Source organism: Callorhinchus milii, unplaced genomic scaffold, assembly GCF_018977255.1.
Source record: "Callorhinchus milii isolate IMCB2004 unplaced genomic scaffold, IMCB_Cmil_1.0 Scaffold18, whole genome shotgun sequence".
Lineage (NCBI taxonomy): Eukaryota > Metazoa > Chordata > Chondrichthyes > Chimaeriformes > Callorhinchidae > Callorhinchus > Callorhinchus milii.
Genome location: NW_024704759.1, coordinates 236,880 through 248,963, shown reverse-complemented (window position 1 = coordinate 248,963; position 12,084 = coordinate 236,880). Strand labels below are relative to the sequence as shown.

At 48.2% G+C, this 12,084-nt stretch overlaps 2 protein-coding genes across 2 annotated transcripts; one reads left to right on the top strand and one right to left on the bottom strand.

The window, feature by feature from the left end:
• The first annotated feature begins 504 nt into the window (after window positions 1–504).
• Window positions 505–6,293, top strand: LOC103191350 (syntaphilin). The gene is made up of 7 exons (XM_042341857.1): window positions 505–651; window positions 2,603–2,708; window positions 3,631–3,701; window positions 3,977–4,186; window positions 4,593–4,742; window positions 5,214–5,499; window positions 5,590–6,293. The coding sequence occupies exons 3-7, from the start codon at window positions 3,661–3,663 to the stop codon at window positions 6,022–6,024; spliced, it is 1,122 nt and encodes a 373-aa protein (XP_042197791.1). The 5' UTR covers window positions 505–651; window positions 2,603–2,708; window positions 3,631–3,660; the 3' UTR covers window positions 6,025–6,293.
• A 537-nt stretch (window positions 6,294–6,830) lies between these two features.
• LOC103191351 (peptidyl-prolyl cis-trans isomerase FKBP1A) lies at window positions 6,831–11,556 on the bottom strand. The gene is made up of 5 exons (XM_042341856.1): window positions 11,452–11,556; window positions 11,011–11,058; window positions 8,858–8,970; window positions 7,977–8,116; window positions 6,831–7,860 (listed from the first exon to the last, which is right to left on the bottom strand). The coding sequence occupies exons 1-4, from the start codon at window positions 11,486–11,488 to the stop codon at window positions 7,988–7,990; spliced, it is 327 nt and encodes a 108-aa protein (XP_042197790.1). The 5' UTR covers window positions 11,489–11,556; the 3' UTR covers window positions 6,831–7,860; window positions 7,977–7,987.
• Window positions 11,557–12,084: the final 528 nt, after the last annotated feature.

Here is a 12,084-nt window from a genome sequence, read left to right as displayed (position 1 = left end):
TATTGCGATAATGGATTGGAAATGTGGAGAAAACAGCGGCGAAATTTGTTGTTGCTACTTTTTCCAAGTACAATAATAAACAGGATGCAATCAATAAGCAATCAATAATCAATAAAACCTCAGAATTTTTACTATGACCTGCCATGTATTAGATGCCTGGTATTTATTTTGATCATGTGAGTGTTTCGTACATGCAGAAACCCATCACCATGCTTAAGAGAATGGAAACCAGACAGAGATCTACATTTGAATACTAGTTACACATGGAAATTTCCCTGTGTCTGGAATGGAATGTGCATTCTCATGAGAGAAGGATCCTGCTTAACTCATTTCTGAGGCGATTAGGCACAGATTGCTGACAGGAAAGGCTGGGAGACCCAGAGTGTGTATTGGGGAAACTGTCGAGTTAACCAAATGGGAAGAATCCCTGCTCCCAGTCTACCTCTCCAAGTCCTCCTGATGAGCTTGGTTGTGTCATCTATCATCAGCAGTGCCTTAGAGTACAGCAAACCTGTCTACCTCAGGAACTGAACTAGAGACCACCACAGATGGTTGCCTCGGTTCTGACATTTCGTTGTGTACTGTGTCACCTTGGAACAGCTCAGCTTGAAAGAAACTGCACTTTCCCTGCACCCTCCAGAGGACAGATAGGTAAGTATAAGGAGATTCCACACTCCTAGCTTTGTAAATAATTAAATCATCCCCCTCTACCTGACACAAAATTGCTGAACAGTTCTGGAGGCATCTCGAGAACGGAAATGTTTGCGGTGCTCACTAACCTCCACCCTTGTGCCATCTGGTCTTTGGCTGAGACTAAAGCCAGGTCCTGTCTGCCCACACAGGTGGAAAATTTCACAGCACTTCAAAACCAAAAAGGAATTTCTTCTGGTGAACAATCCGACACAAAATCCATTATGGGATGTTGTGCCCACATTGGTTGCCCTATTTTTGAACAGGAACCTGGTTGTTAGTCAATTGGGGGATCGCTTTTCCAGGTAAAAAAATAAGTTGGTCACTCAATCCAGACTTTGTGGGACGCTGTAGTGAGTAGACTCTTTTGCCCAAAAAATATCCTGTCTTTATACTATATTGTGAAGCGCTTTGAGATGTCTACAAAACGTGACAAGGCGCTGTATTAAATGATTATTATTATTACTACCTGTGATTGTGTCAGAATAATAAGCGACTACACGACAACTCGCCCCCCAGTTGGGAAAACCCGTTGAAAAGGGCGGCGGTGGGTTTTCGCCGCTGTTTTCTCCACTTTCATGTCCCGAAGCGCCATTGTTTAAGTGCTCAGAGGACCATCTGACAAGTCATCGCGCAACTGCCTGTACCACCGGAGCGCTCCGCCCAGATCCTCCCGAGCAGCGCTTCCCATCCCATCCCATCCTCTGGAATACCGTCACCCGGAGCGGCCCGGACCGGCCCGCAGCACAGAGGGGCCACAAGCGGGTAAATGCACTCGCATTGCCATGTTTTGGGGGGCGGGGGATGCGGTGGCTTTACTGAGAGCATTTGGCAGAGATGAGCTGCAGTTGTAGAGGGTTATTTGTTATTTATTTGGCGTCTCCTCTCCTGTAAATATGTAATTGACTGAAATGCGAATTAGGACCGCGCAGTCGGTGCTGAATGTCGGGTTTCGCGTCAATTTGAGTGTGAAACGCGTTCCGCAGTGTCGCTGCAGCAGCACAGCCTCAGGTGCCTCCTCTGCAGCATCACTCCCCCCTCAGTGCTGAGGGTTCTCGGCTCAGGGCCTCTCTGCCGTTTGCCGACGGCTTTGTAAATCCGGGGACTGTTTATTCACATAAACTGAAGATCAGCCTCAATCCGCCCTGTGATGATGAGCTTTGATTTTTGTAAAATAATAAAGTTTTGTTGGACTGAAGACAGTGAAGTGTTGTTTCGCAACCTCCAGTATCTTCCCAAATGGGAGCTCCAGACAGTGAGTGTCCACATACATTGGGCCCAAACCCTCAAAAGTTACCTGACTTTCACACAGCACACCTTCCAGACGTTGATCACAGAGAGAGACACCTGGTTGATGTGTATTTTCCTGTGGTTGGGTCTCCCCAGCTCCACCTCCCGCTCAACAAAAACAACTTGCACCCTTCATGCAGGATAGCGTCCCGGAGCGCTTGGCAGTGGTGGAGTCTGACCCCGAGTCAGCGGTAGAGGGAGGTGACCATAAGCACAGCCACGGAATTCTGAATTAATTGAATTTTGTGTGTGGTAGAGCTGCGGAGACCAGCGAGGAGGGCATTGGAATAGTCCAGCTGGGAAGTGACAAAGCTGTGGACGAGGGTCACCCCTTGGCTCATTGTTAGACTCTGCCACCGTGAAGCACTCCGGGACCCTACCCCGCATGAAGGGTGCTATATAAATTCACGTTGTTGACCTTACCATATCGTTGAGACGTCTCAAAGCGCCTCACTGTAAAGTGAATGGACTATATATTTTGTGGGCAAAATGGGGTAGCCAATTGATCGAAATCCAGCTCATAGGCCGTGCAGTGGGTGGGGGGAGGGAGGGTTGTAAATAGTTTCAATTATTTTCTTGGCTAATTTGAAGTGAAAAATTTCATTATTTCCATTTGGCACAGGCTGGGAAGATGCTGCTATTGGCTATCGATTCACACATCTGCCTCACTCACACGGCAGAGTGTTTCTAAATTGAGAAAGCACTTCTACATGACTGCCTTCACGCAGGTAATACAAGAATAACTTGGTTAACGCCACTTTACATCAATCGAAAAAAACTCAAGGTTTACTTTTATATGTAAGTTTGCTCAATTAGTTGGAGTTCAATAAAAGAAAGTAATGAATAATATAACAGTCATGGATGCAGAGAATCCCTCACCTTAATCCTAACAACAGGGAAAGAGATTCTTCCCACCGGATTTTTGTAAACCCTGAAGACCAAACCCTACCAGTAGGATGGACAAGCAGCAGGAAGTTTGCCAGAGAATGCCCACAATGGCAAATTTTGCAGTTTCAGCTAGTTAAACTCCAGCAGTTACTCCAACTCACACTCTGGGATCCCTAAACCTTGCTCTTGTCAGCCTCTGGGATTGCAGTAAAATCTAATTATATCCAATTTGACCCAAACAAATATTGTCCACTGATGCTGTAGCTCAGATTCCCAAAGAGCACTCTTAGATGACATGATGCCTGGACTGAGTACCAAAGTGGCTGGTCACTGCTTTGATGTTACTCAAGTTCCATGTATTGTCTGAATTCAGTAACTCCTAGCCAGCACCTTGTGTGAATGCCTATTTGGGATGTTGTCACAAGGTGAAAAGCGCTATACAAATGTAATTTTGTTGGTGTGGACTGGAGAAGAGCCCTGTAGGAGTTATTGTGGGTTTGGTTGGGGGAGGGAGGTAACCTCTGGGGAAGGGATCCCTGAAGTGACAACTGGTCACACCAAGGCTTTTCCGTGTTTGGCATGTGATGGCACTGCTTCTGCCTTTGGGGCTTTCAGCCTGGTCTAAAGTATCAGCACCAATCGTGCAGCTGCTGTAAACCTTATCCAGTTTTGTTTGAAATGAACACTTACTCCATCAGTCGCTCATCTCCAGAGGTGGCATGAAGCAGCTGGGACCAATCCTTATGTTTGTTTTGTGTTTAGGAGTTGGGATAAGTTCCTGCAGCGGCCTCCATGTCAGGATCAGGAAGCAGACGTTCCTCTGTCCCTCGCAGGTACCTACAGCTGTACTGAGCAGCCAACATATATTGGCTCATAACGTATTCCAAACCATAACACAAACCATGTTTGACATTTTCTATTCATATTTAACTCCTCATATACTCAGGAAGTATAGGAATGGTTTGCATTTGGATTCGGGTGAATGAAGCAAGGTTCTCTCACTCAGGGAGATGAGCTTGTTTACACTTAATAATTACTAAAACTTATCCATGTGTCAATGGTGCCCTGAGCAATTCCCTGAATTAATTCTAGACTCTTTCTTCTCCAGCCGTTGTCTCCATGGAAGAAGTGGCTTTTCTTCACTGTTTAAATCCACATTGACCGGGACAGGGAGCCAGCGTGAGGCACAGCCTCTCCTGCAGCCACCCAGACACACCTCGCCTCCAGTCAGGCTCCGTGACAGCCACCCCACCTCCTCCCTGAGCAGCAGCAGTAACTCAGGCTCCTATAAAGGGAGCGACAGCAGCCCAACCCCCCGGTGAGTGGCAGAGACTCCTGCCTCTAACCCCAACTTGACAAATTACACCCCCAAATTAACAAAAGTCCCATTTGGTGAAGACACTAGACTCCCTGTCTCTGCTGAGTTTCAATCTCATCTTGGCGGCAATTTGAGACCATTAGTCCCAGCACAATTGGGTTTGTGGGGTATCAGTTCCCCCTCATTATTTCCAGCAACCGCTCCTGGAAAATTTCACGTGAGTATCATGTGAGGACTGACTGAGCTAGGATGAGTCAGGTTAAGGCACTCCTGCAAGAGCGAAGGTTAAGCCTCACTCAGTCCGAAACACTTATTGTCCAGCTGTGGGACGTCCTCGCGATGTGAAAGGCGCTATACAAATGTTGTTGTTGGCTCTGCATTACTTATATTCTCAAATCACCCATAGGCGTTCCAACAAGTACACCTCCTGCAGTGAAAACCATGGTATCAAACCCCCCACTCCTGAACAGTACCTGACCCCATTGCAGCAGAAGGAGGTCTGCATTCGTCACCTGAAAGCCAAGTTGAAAGAGACACAAGAGAAGCTGAAGGAGAGGTATTTGTCGACACCGAGGAGGCCGAGTCTCTTCTCTGTGTTCCTCTCCACCACTGGGCGGCAACATAGAAACTTGGATTAACAGGGGCACAATAGGGTCATTCGCCCCTTTGAGCCTTTCACCATTTTTTATTAAGATCTTTAATTGCATCTGAGTCAGAGCAGATGTCAATTAGCATTTGCCGGAGAATATGGGTCATTGTTGTGTGTGTAATCTTTCATCATGAACCTACTTTCTTTTTTTAAAAGCTGATGCAGTTGTTAAGTAATCCAGCACTCGTCATTTTTATTTATACTAATTATAAAGATGCCCAATTTGTTAGACCCTGCTCTCTCCCTCCCCATATACAATGCAGTCCCTGTAGCACTGCACGGTCAGCCCAGACCATGGTGTTTAAACCTACAACCTTCTGATTCAGAGATGTGAATGTGGGCAGCAGAGCCAGGCACCTGACACTGTCTTTCCTGCAGGGAGGCTGAGGTGGAGGATCTAAAGCTACAGCTGGGCCGGATGCAGGAGGACTGGATTGAGGAGGAGTGTCACCGGGTGGAGGCGCAGTTGTCGCTGAAGGAAGCTCGGAAAGAAATCCAGCAACTGAAGCAGGTGATTGAGACGGTGAAAGAAAACCTGGTGGAGAAGGACCGTGGCATCCAGCAGTATTTTGTAGACATCAACATCCAGAACCGTAAACTGGAGTCGCTGCTACACAGCATTGAGCGGGCGCAGGAGGGGGAGGAGGCCCAGGAGGGGGAGGGGGCCCAGGAGGGGGAGGGGGGCCAGGAGGGGGAGGGGGCCCAGGAGGGGGAGGGGGCCCAGGAGGGGGAGCTAGAAGGGGAGCAATGCAAGTCTACCAGTGGCTCTCCAGCCAGGTCCCTGCTTCGCAGTAACATGTTCACCGAGCTGAATGAAGGAGAGGCCAGGCCCCAGAGCAGACATACTCTGTCAGCTGAGGACTCACTGGTCACCACTGGCTCAGATGTGTTGTTGGTGCTGAGTGATGGAGAATTGCTGGCACCAGCTGTGCCGGGCGTCCCATGTCACTGGAGCCGCCACTACCTGCTGGACCTGCTGGCGGTGACAGTCCCAGTGCTGCCAACTCTGATGTGGATTTTCTGCACCCAACGTGGTGGCACCCAGCCTCTCTATAACATTAGCTGCTTTCTCCGCACCTGCTGTCTAGTGGCATTAGGCTCCCTGCGGACAATGAGCAACCAAGAAGTGAGGGAAACTCTGGCACCTCCTCTCAGCCTCTCTCCTGACCTGCAGGAAGATAAATTATAATTATTAAGAACAACATCAGCTGTTATAGTTTAAGAAGGAGTTGTTGGGAGTTTGGAACGGGAGGGAGTTAGATCTGGAATTACACGTTTTATTTCATAAAGACTCAAACCTGCCAAATCCCACATCAAATCATTTTAATACAACATTCAAAACCCCGTCAGTAGAAAGCAGCACACCTGTAGCTGGGGGGGAAGGGTGGGGGGAGTTTAGAAATGGATGGACCTTTGCTTCTCATGGCTCGGAGAAGCGAGCAATAAGAGGTTTCCTGGTTGGTGTGACCTGGAGCGTGGGGGGGCAGTGGGCTTAGGCATCCGAGTCTGGAAGTCTGGGAGATGGTGGGATTGATGGCAACATGTGTCTGTCACAGACTCCTGCCTCTTTGGGTCTATTGTCAACATCTATTCACACACAGACTAGATGAGGAGGTTGTCGTCAGTACGATGCTCTGTTCTGCTCAGCGTCCTGCCCTCAGTCGTCTCCTCATTCTGTGCGTGTGTCGCCCCAGCAGCAGTGGCAAGGTCTATCAAATATGAAATAGTTTCCTGTTTTTATATTAAAAAAATGATTTCAATTTGCAAAGTCTGTCCTTTGTTTCCCATTCATACACAACTGTTGCCGAAGTGTTGCTCATGGATTAGGCTACCAACTGTAATGCTTGTAGAAACACTATATGGACAATTGGGGGATGCCAGACACTCAAAGTATGGAAAAAGATCAACTAGTTTGAGATGGTTTTCAGGTCTTGGTATATTGATGGACATGCTAGGAAACAAACATAATACGCTTATAAAAATGCAACAATTTCATAAGGTTTAGAGAAAGCATTTTATTGTAAAAGCATTTTGGAACTTACTGTATCGCCAATCACAAAGCTACAGTGCAATGACGATCTCAGAAGCCGCACAGAAGAGAATGCATTGGCAGACTTCAATTACAAATTGTGACTAGCTTCAAAGGACACCATCAGTTGTTTCACACAAATCATTTATCAGAGAATGAGGGATAGAGGGACACAGTATACACTCATACCACGGAACAGCCACTGGAATTTCAGGAATCTATCCAGTTGTATATTTAGTTAGAAATGTAATTTAGACACATTTAATCAGTGCAGTAAGGCTGTGATATCACAAGTTTTCCTGCAGCAGCCCCCGTGATTTAAGCCTTTCCTATGATTTGTTACCTGTGTATTAGCTTCTCCCTCGGTCACCTTCTGCAAGCAAGCATTGTGAATCAGTTTTACCAGGAAATCAGACTTCCTGCAGTACATTAAATCGATCATAGGTTTAAATAATATTTCCCCAGATTAGATTGAAAACCAGTGGTGCTGGGCAGCTCATGAACTTCAGGTAAAGCTCAAGACTAGATTCCAAGCAAAGACAAACATGTCCTGCTTAAATGAATCTAACATGTATTAATCACAAACCAAGATGGTATATCTCTGCTATATAAAATCTGACTTACATACCCAAATGGTTTAGTTGTTCCATTCATTTATGGCTTCAATGAGTCAAATCAATGATTATCATGCTGTTAACTGAATAAACAAGATGTGCTTCTTTGTATTTAACATCGAGGAAATGATCTACCAGGCACAACATGGTCTTGGATAAAAAGCAAAGCACAATAACATCAAAAATGGAAACAGGTTCGGTTATAGCCCACAGGTGTCCGCAAGATGACAGCCCATGGATGTTTGCAAAGAACGGACTTGCTGTTGATAGATGCTGACAGTGGGTGCTCGACAGATAGAGTAAGTGTAGTGTGATTATAGACTAGGCGCTACTGCACTCTCCAAGCTTGCCAATGTTCACATGCCAAAATGCGGCAACAAACCTGTTAAAAGAAAGAAAAAAAAACTAGCATCTACTTTTTTCCTCCCCAAATTAGCAACAATAGGAAAGGAGTTTAAATAGTTAAATAAATCACCGCTGCTGTGCAGTTACACCTACCAGCCAATGAGTTACTCCAGCCGGAGGAGCTCAATATCAAATATCAAAGTTGCATTAGGTGGAATGACACCAGGGTAACCTTTGGATCCATAAGCATATTCTGGTGTGCAGGTCAGCTTAGCTCTCTGGCCAACGCTCATCTAAAACAAAAATACACAAGAATTATGTGAAGATCAATTTTCATCTTGAAACTGATGAGCTACACATTGTAAAACACCTTGCATTTGTATAGCGCCCACACGCACGGCAGCATCGCAGAGCACTTAAGTAAAGGAGCACTGCAGTAAAGGAAATGAAGAACCTGTTGGACATACTCTACAAATTGTTTTTTAGTCACACATGCAGAAACCCATTACCATGGGTCAGAGTATTCAAACCAGATAGTTCTACTTATATATGCTACCCTCACTTGGAAATTTTCATGTCTGGAAATGCAAACACTCTAGAGGGACGCTCCCTGCGTACCTAATTGCCCCAGTGACTTGTCTCCCTCCCCACCTCCACAAGTCTTACTGATGAGTCAGGCTGGCTGATCTATCATGAGCAATGCCCTGGAGATCTGTGCCCCACCTGACTAAGGAACAGGACAACCAAGAGGAATGACTTGATTCTAACATTCCGCTGCCAAGAACATCATGTTGTAGCCAAGTCACCAGCTGGTCACGTGGTTACTAAGAAAACACATGAACTGAACAATATCTAACCTCAGTTCCGACTTCTCACTCTTCAAGGAAGAATAATTATGGAACGCTTTGAGACATCTCGAAGATATGATAAGGCGCTATATCAGATGCAAGGATTATTATGAGCACTCGAGCACCAAGGCCATTCAATGGTCAGCATCCTGAAAAAGGAGAAGACTAGAGAAGCTGCGATTTTACCTGAGACACTCCTTCTTCCCAGCCTCTGATGACTTCTCGTCGACCCATTACAAATGCAAATGGCTTGCCTCTGTCACGAGAGGAATCAAACTGAGATCCATCTAGCAGTGTTCCTGTTGGTAAAGCGCAAGATGTCAGTAAATGGAAATGTTGCATGTCAACTGACATTTGTCAACCCCATAGAAACACCCGAACATTAAAACTTATAATGCTTCTTTCTATTGCTTCTATTTTGGTGGCCACTTTGGATTGAAGCAGAACTATTCCTCGCTGGAACTTTTCGCACATTATCGCTGTCACAATCTCGGTCATTCACTCTGTTTTAAGGCAGCTCCCCTTACCCCTCTTTTGGGAACTAAATACAGATATCCTGAAACCCAGCAGCACCAATCTTGTTCTTTTAATAGTGTGTAGAACAATACTTTACATTTATATAGTTGCTTTCACACAAGATATATACCAGTAATGCTAGGGGAGTAAACTTGAATGTTATCAGTATCTTCCGTGATTACATGGTTCCCTCCATTTCCAGATGTTTCATTTGGGTGCGTGACCACCATCAGTGTGCTGGGAATGCTACAATTGGTGTTTACACTTGTGGATATGGAGAGAGAGAGAATATCACTACGTTGGAAAGTGCTGTTATGCTAGGATTGGCAATAAACTGCTATAGTAAAACAGCCTATTCACACTCACTGTGAAAGCCATTTGAGCAAGGTGCTACTCACTCGAATGAAACTGTACCGCAGGACAAATTGTATGTTCAGGAGTGAGAAAAATAAAAGATTCCCAATGTTGGATGACCATAAATAATAATCTTCACATTTGATGCAATAATAATTCTTGGATTTGATATAGTACTTTGTCATGTCTTCGAGATGTCTCAAAGTGCTTCACAGAATTCACTGCTGTGCATTACCATTTCGTCAAAACATCTTAAAACGCTTAACAGGAATGATCAAAAAGTGTAATGACTTTGTCTTTGTGAGTACACCAGGCAATTGATGCAGAGCACTGTCCCAAACAAAAACAGGTACTCACTTCATGGCTGTTTGTGGGAAATTGTTGTGGGAGACTAGCTGCTCCATTCACCCACAAAATACAGTCATACTTTTCAGGAATTTCATGTTTTACTTTATCCATTAAAAATGTTTTATTTCTTTTTATCACATTTACACCTCTTCTCCACATCAACACTTCTCCATCTCCGGCTTATATGGGGGGAAAGTGGTACACCAGTATGACTGAGTTCTAGAAGACTCAGCAGGCAATGGCAGTTGGCTTTTTTGTTTTATGTCAGTTTATACATTTTTCATTTCATTCCACGATGTATTTACCAAAAAAGGGGCTCTTGAGAAACTCCTCACCTGGTTTATCTCCTCTCCCAAGGATAACAGTTGGTCTCTACCACTCGAAAACAGCTCGTCTCAGAGAAAGCTGACTGGCGATATTTTTATAATGCTATAACGTGATTTTATAGACCCAACCACTACACTATAAAGGGGTCCAACTGAATATATGCTTCAGATATCTGGCACAAGTTATTACTGAAAGTGTAATTATATAATTCTGGGCACAACAGTTAACATTCGTATCCAAATTAAACATATTCAGTAACTCCCCAAGTAACATCTGTCAAAGAAACAGAACTCAATCTGGTTCCCAGACTCAGCACCGAGATTGTCAAACACAGGGAACAGGAACTGGACTGTAAGCGCTGATATTCACTGTCAAGAGTTGCAGATATCCGCTGCTCCCGCCGGGCAGTGCCGCTCCACCACCGGCTGCTCCCGCCGGGCAGTGCCGCTCCACCACCGGCTGCTCCCGCCGGGCAGTGCCGCCCCCCCCCCCCCACAGCGTTAATAGGCTCTCCATAGACTTTTATTCTGTGTGGTTTGCTTCAAACTTTGTGTAATTGAGGATCGTCCCCGTTGTCACCGGGAATATTAAGTGTAATATATTGTACAGAGTGCGCTACACTGATTCTCACTTTGATGAAGAACAGCACATGTGGTCGGGGCCCTCCCGGCGGCACCGAACATGGCTCTGAGTCTCAGACCCGGACCCCCTCCCACCGGAACACGCGCTGTCGCCGCTGTTATTGTTGCTGATCGGACCCCCTCTGGTGTCGCCAACAGCCGCGCGTCACTCACCCACATAGTGAACCACACAGCGCTGCTGCTTCTTAGGAAAAGTCCGTCCTGGAAAACAAGCGGAGTTTAGTCCAGGCCGCGCCCCCGCGCCCGCCCCCCCCCCCGGGCCACCCGCCGCCCGCCCCGGCCCGCCCGCCCGCCCGGCCGCCCGGCCACCCGCCGCCCGCCCCGGCCCGCCCGCCCGCCCGGCCACCCGCCCGGCCACCCGCCGCCCGCTCGCCCGCCCGCCCGCCCGGCCACCCGCCGCCCGCTCGCCCGCCCGCCCGGCCACCCGCCGCCCGCTCGCCCGCCCGCCCGCCCGGCCACCCGCCGCCCGCTCGCCCGCCCGCAACATCCCGGCTTCCATCTGCGAACCCCAGGCCTCGGGGCCTAAGACTATCGGAGCCCCCGCCAGAACCGCCATTAAGCCGTCCCCACACCGCTGTCCAGTCAATCTCTTACCGTCCCCCGGAGCGATGGTTTCGACCTGCACTCCCATCGCTGTGCTGTTATGTCTGGGCTGAGGGCTGAGGGCTGAGGCCGAGGGCTGAGGGCTGAGGGCTCGGGGCTGAGGCCGAGGGCTCGGGGCTGAGGCCGAGGGCCCGGGGCTGAGGCCGAGGGCTCGGGGCTGAGGGCTCGGGGCTGAGGGCTCGGGGCTGAGGCCGAGGGCTCGGGGCTGAGGCCGAGGGCTCGGGGCTGAGGGCTCGGGGCTGAGGGCTCGGGGCTGAGGCCGAGGGCTCGGGGCCGAGGGCTCGGGGCTGAGGGCTCGGGGCTGAGGCCGAGGGCTCGGGGCTGAGGCCGAGGGCTCGGGGCTGAGGCCGAGGGCTCGGGGCCGAGGGCTCGGGGCTGAGGGCTCGGGGCTGAGGCCGAGGGCTCGGGGCTGAGGGCTCGGGGCTGAGGCCGAGGGCTCGGGGCTGAGGGCTGAGGGTTGGGCCCGAGTCGCGCGGTGATAACGGTATTTTAACCAATCAGCTCACAACCGTTACAGCTTCAGTTCCCGGATGTAGATCCTGTTTCAGATTGAGCGCTTTGATTGGTTCAACTTCGAGCGCAGTGATTGGCCAGCCCCGAGCCCGGTGATTGGCTTAGCTACGA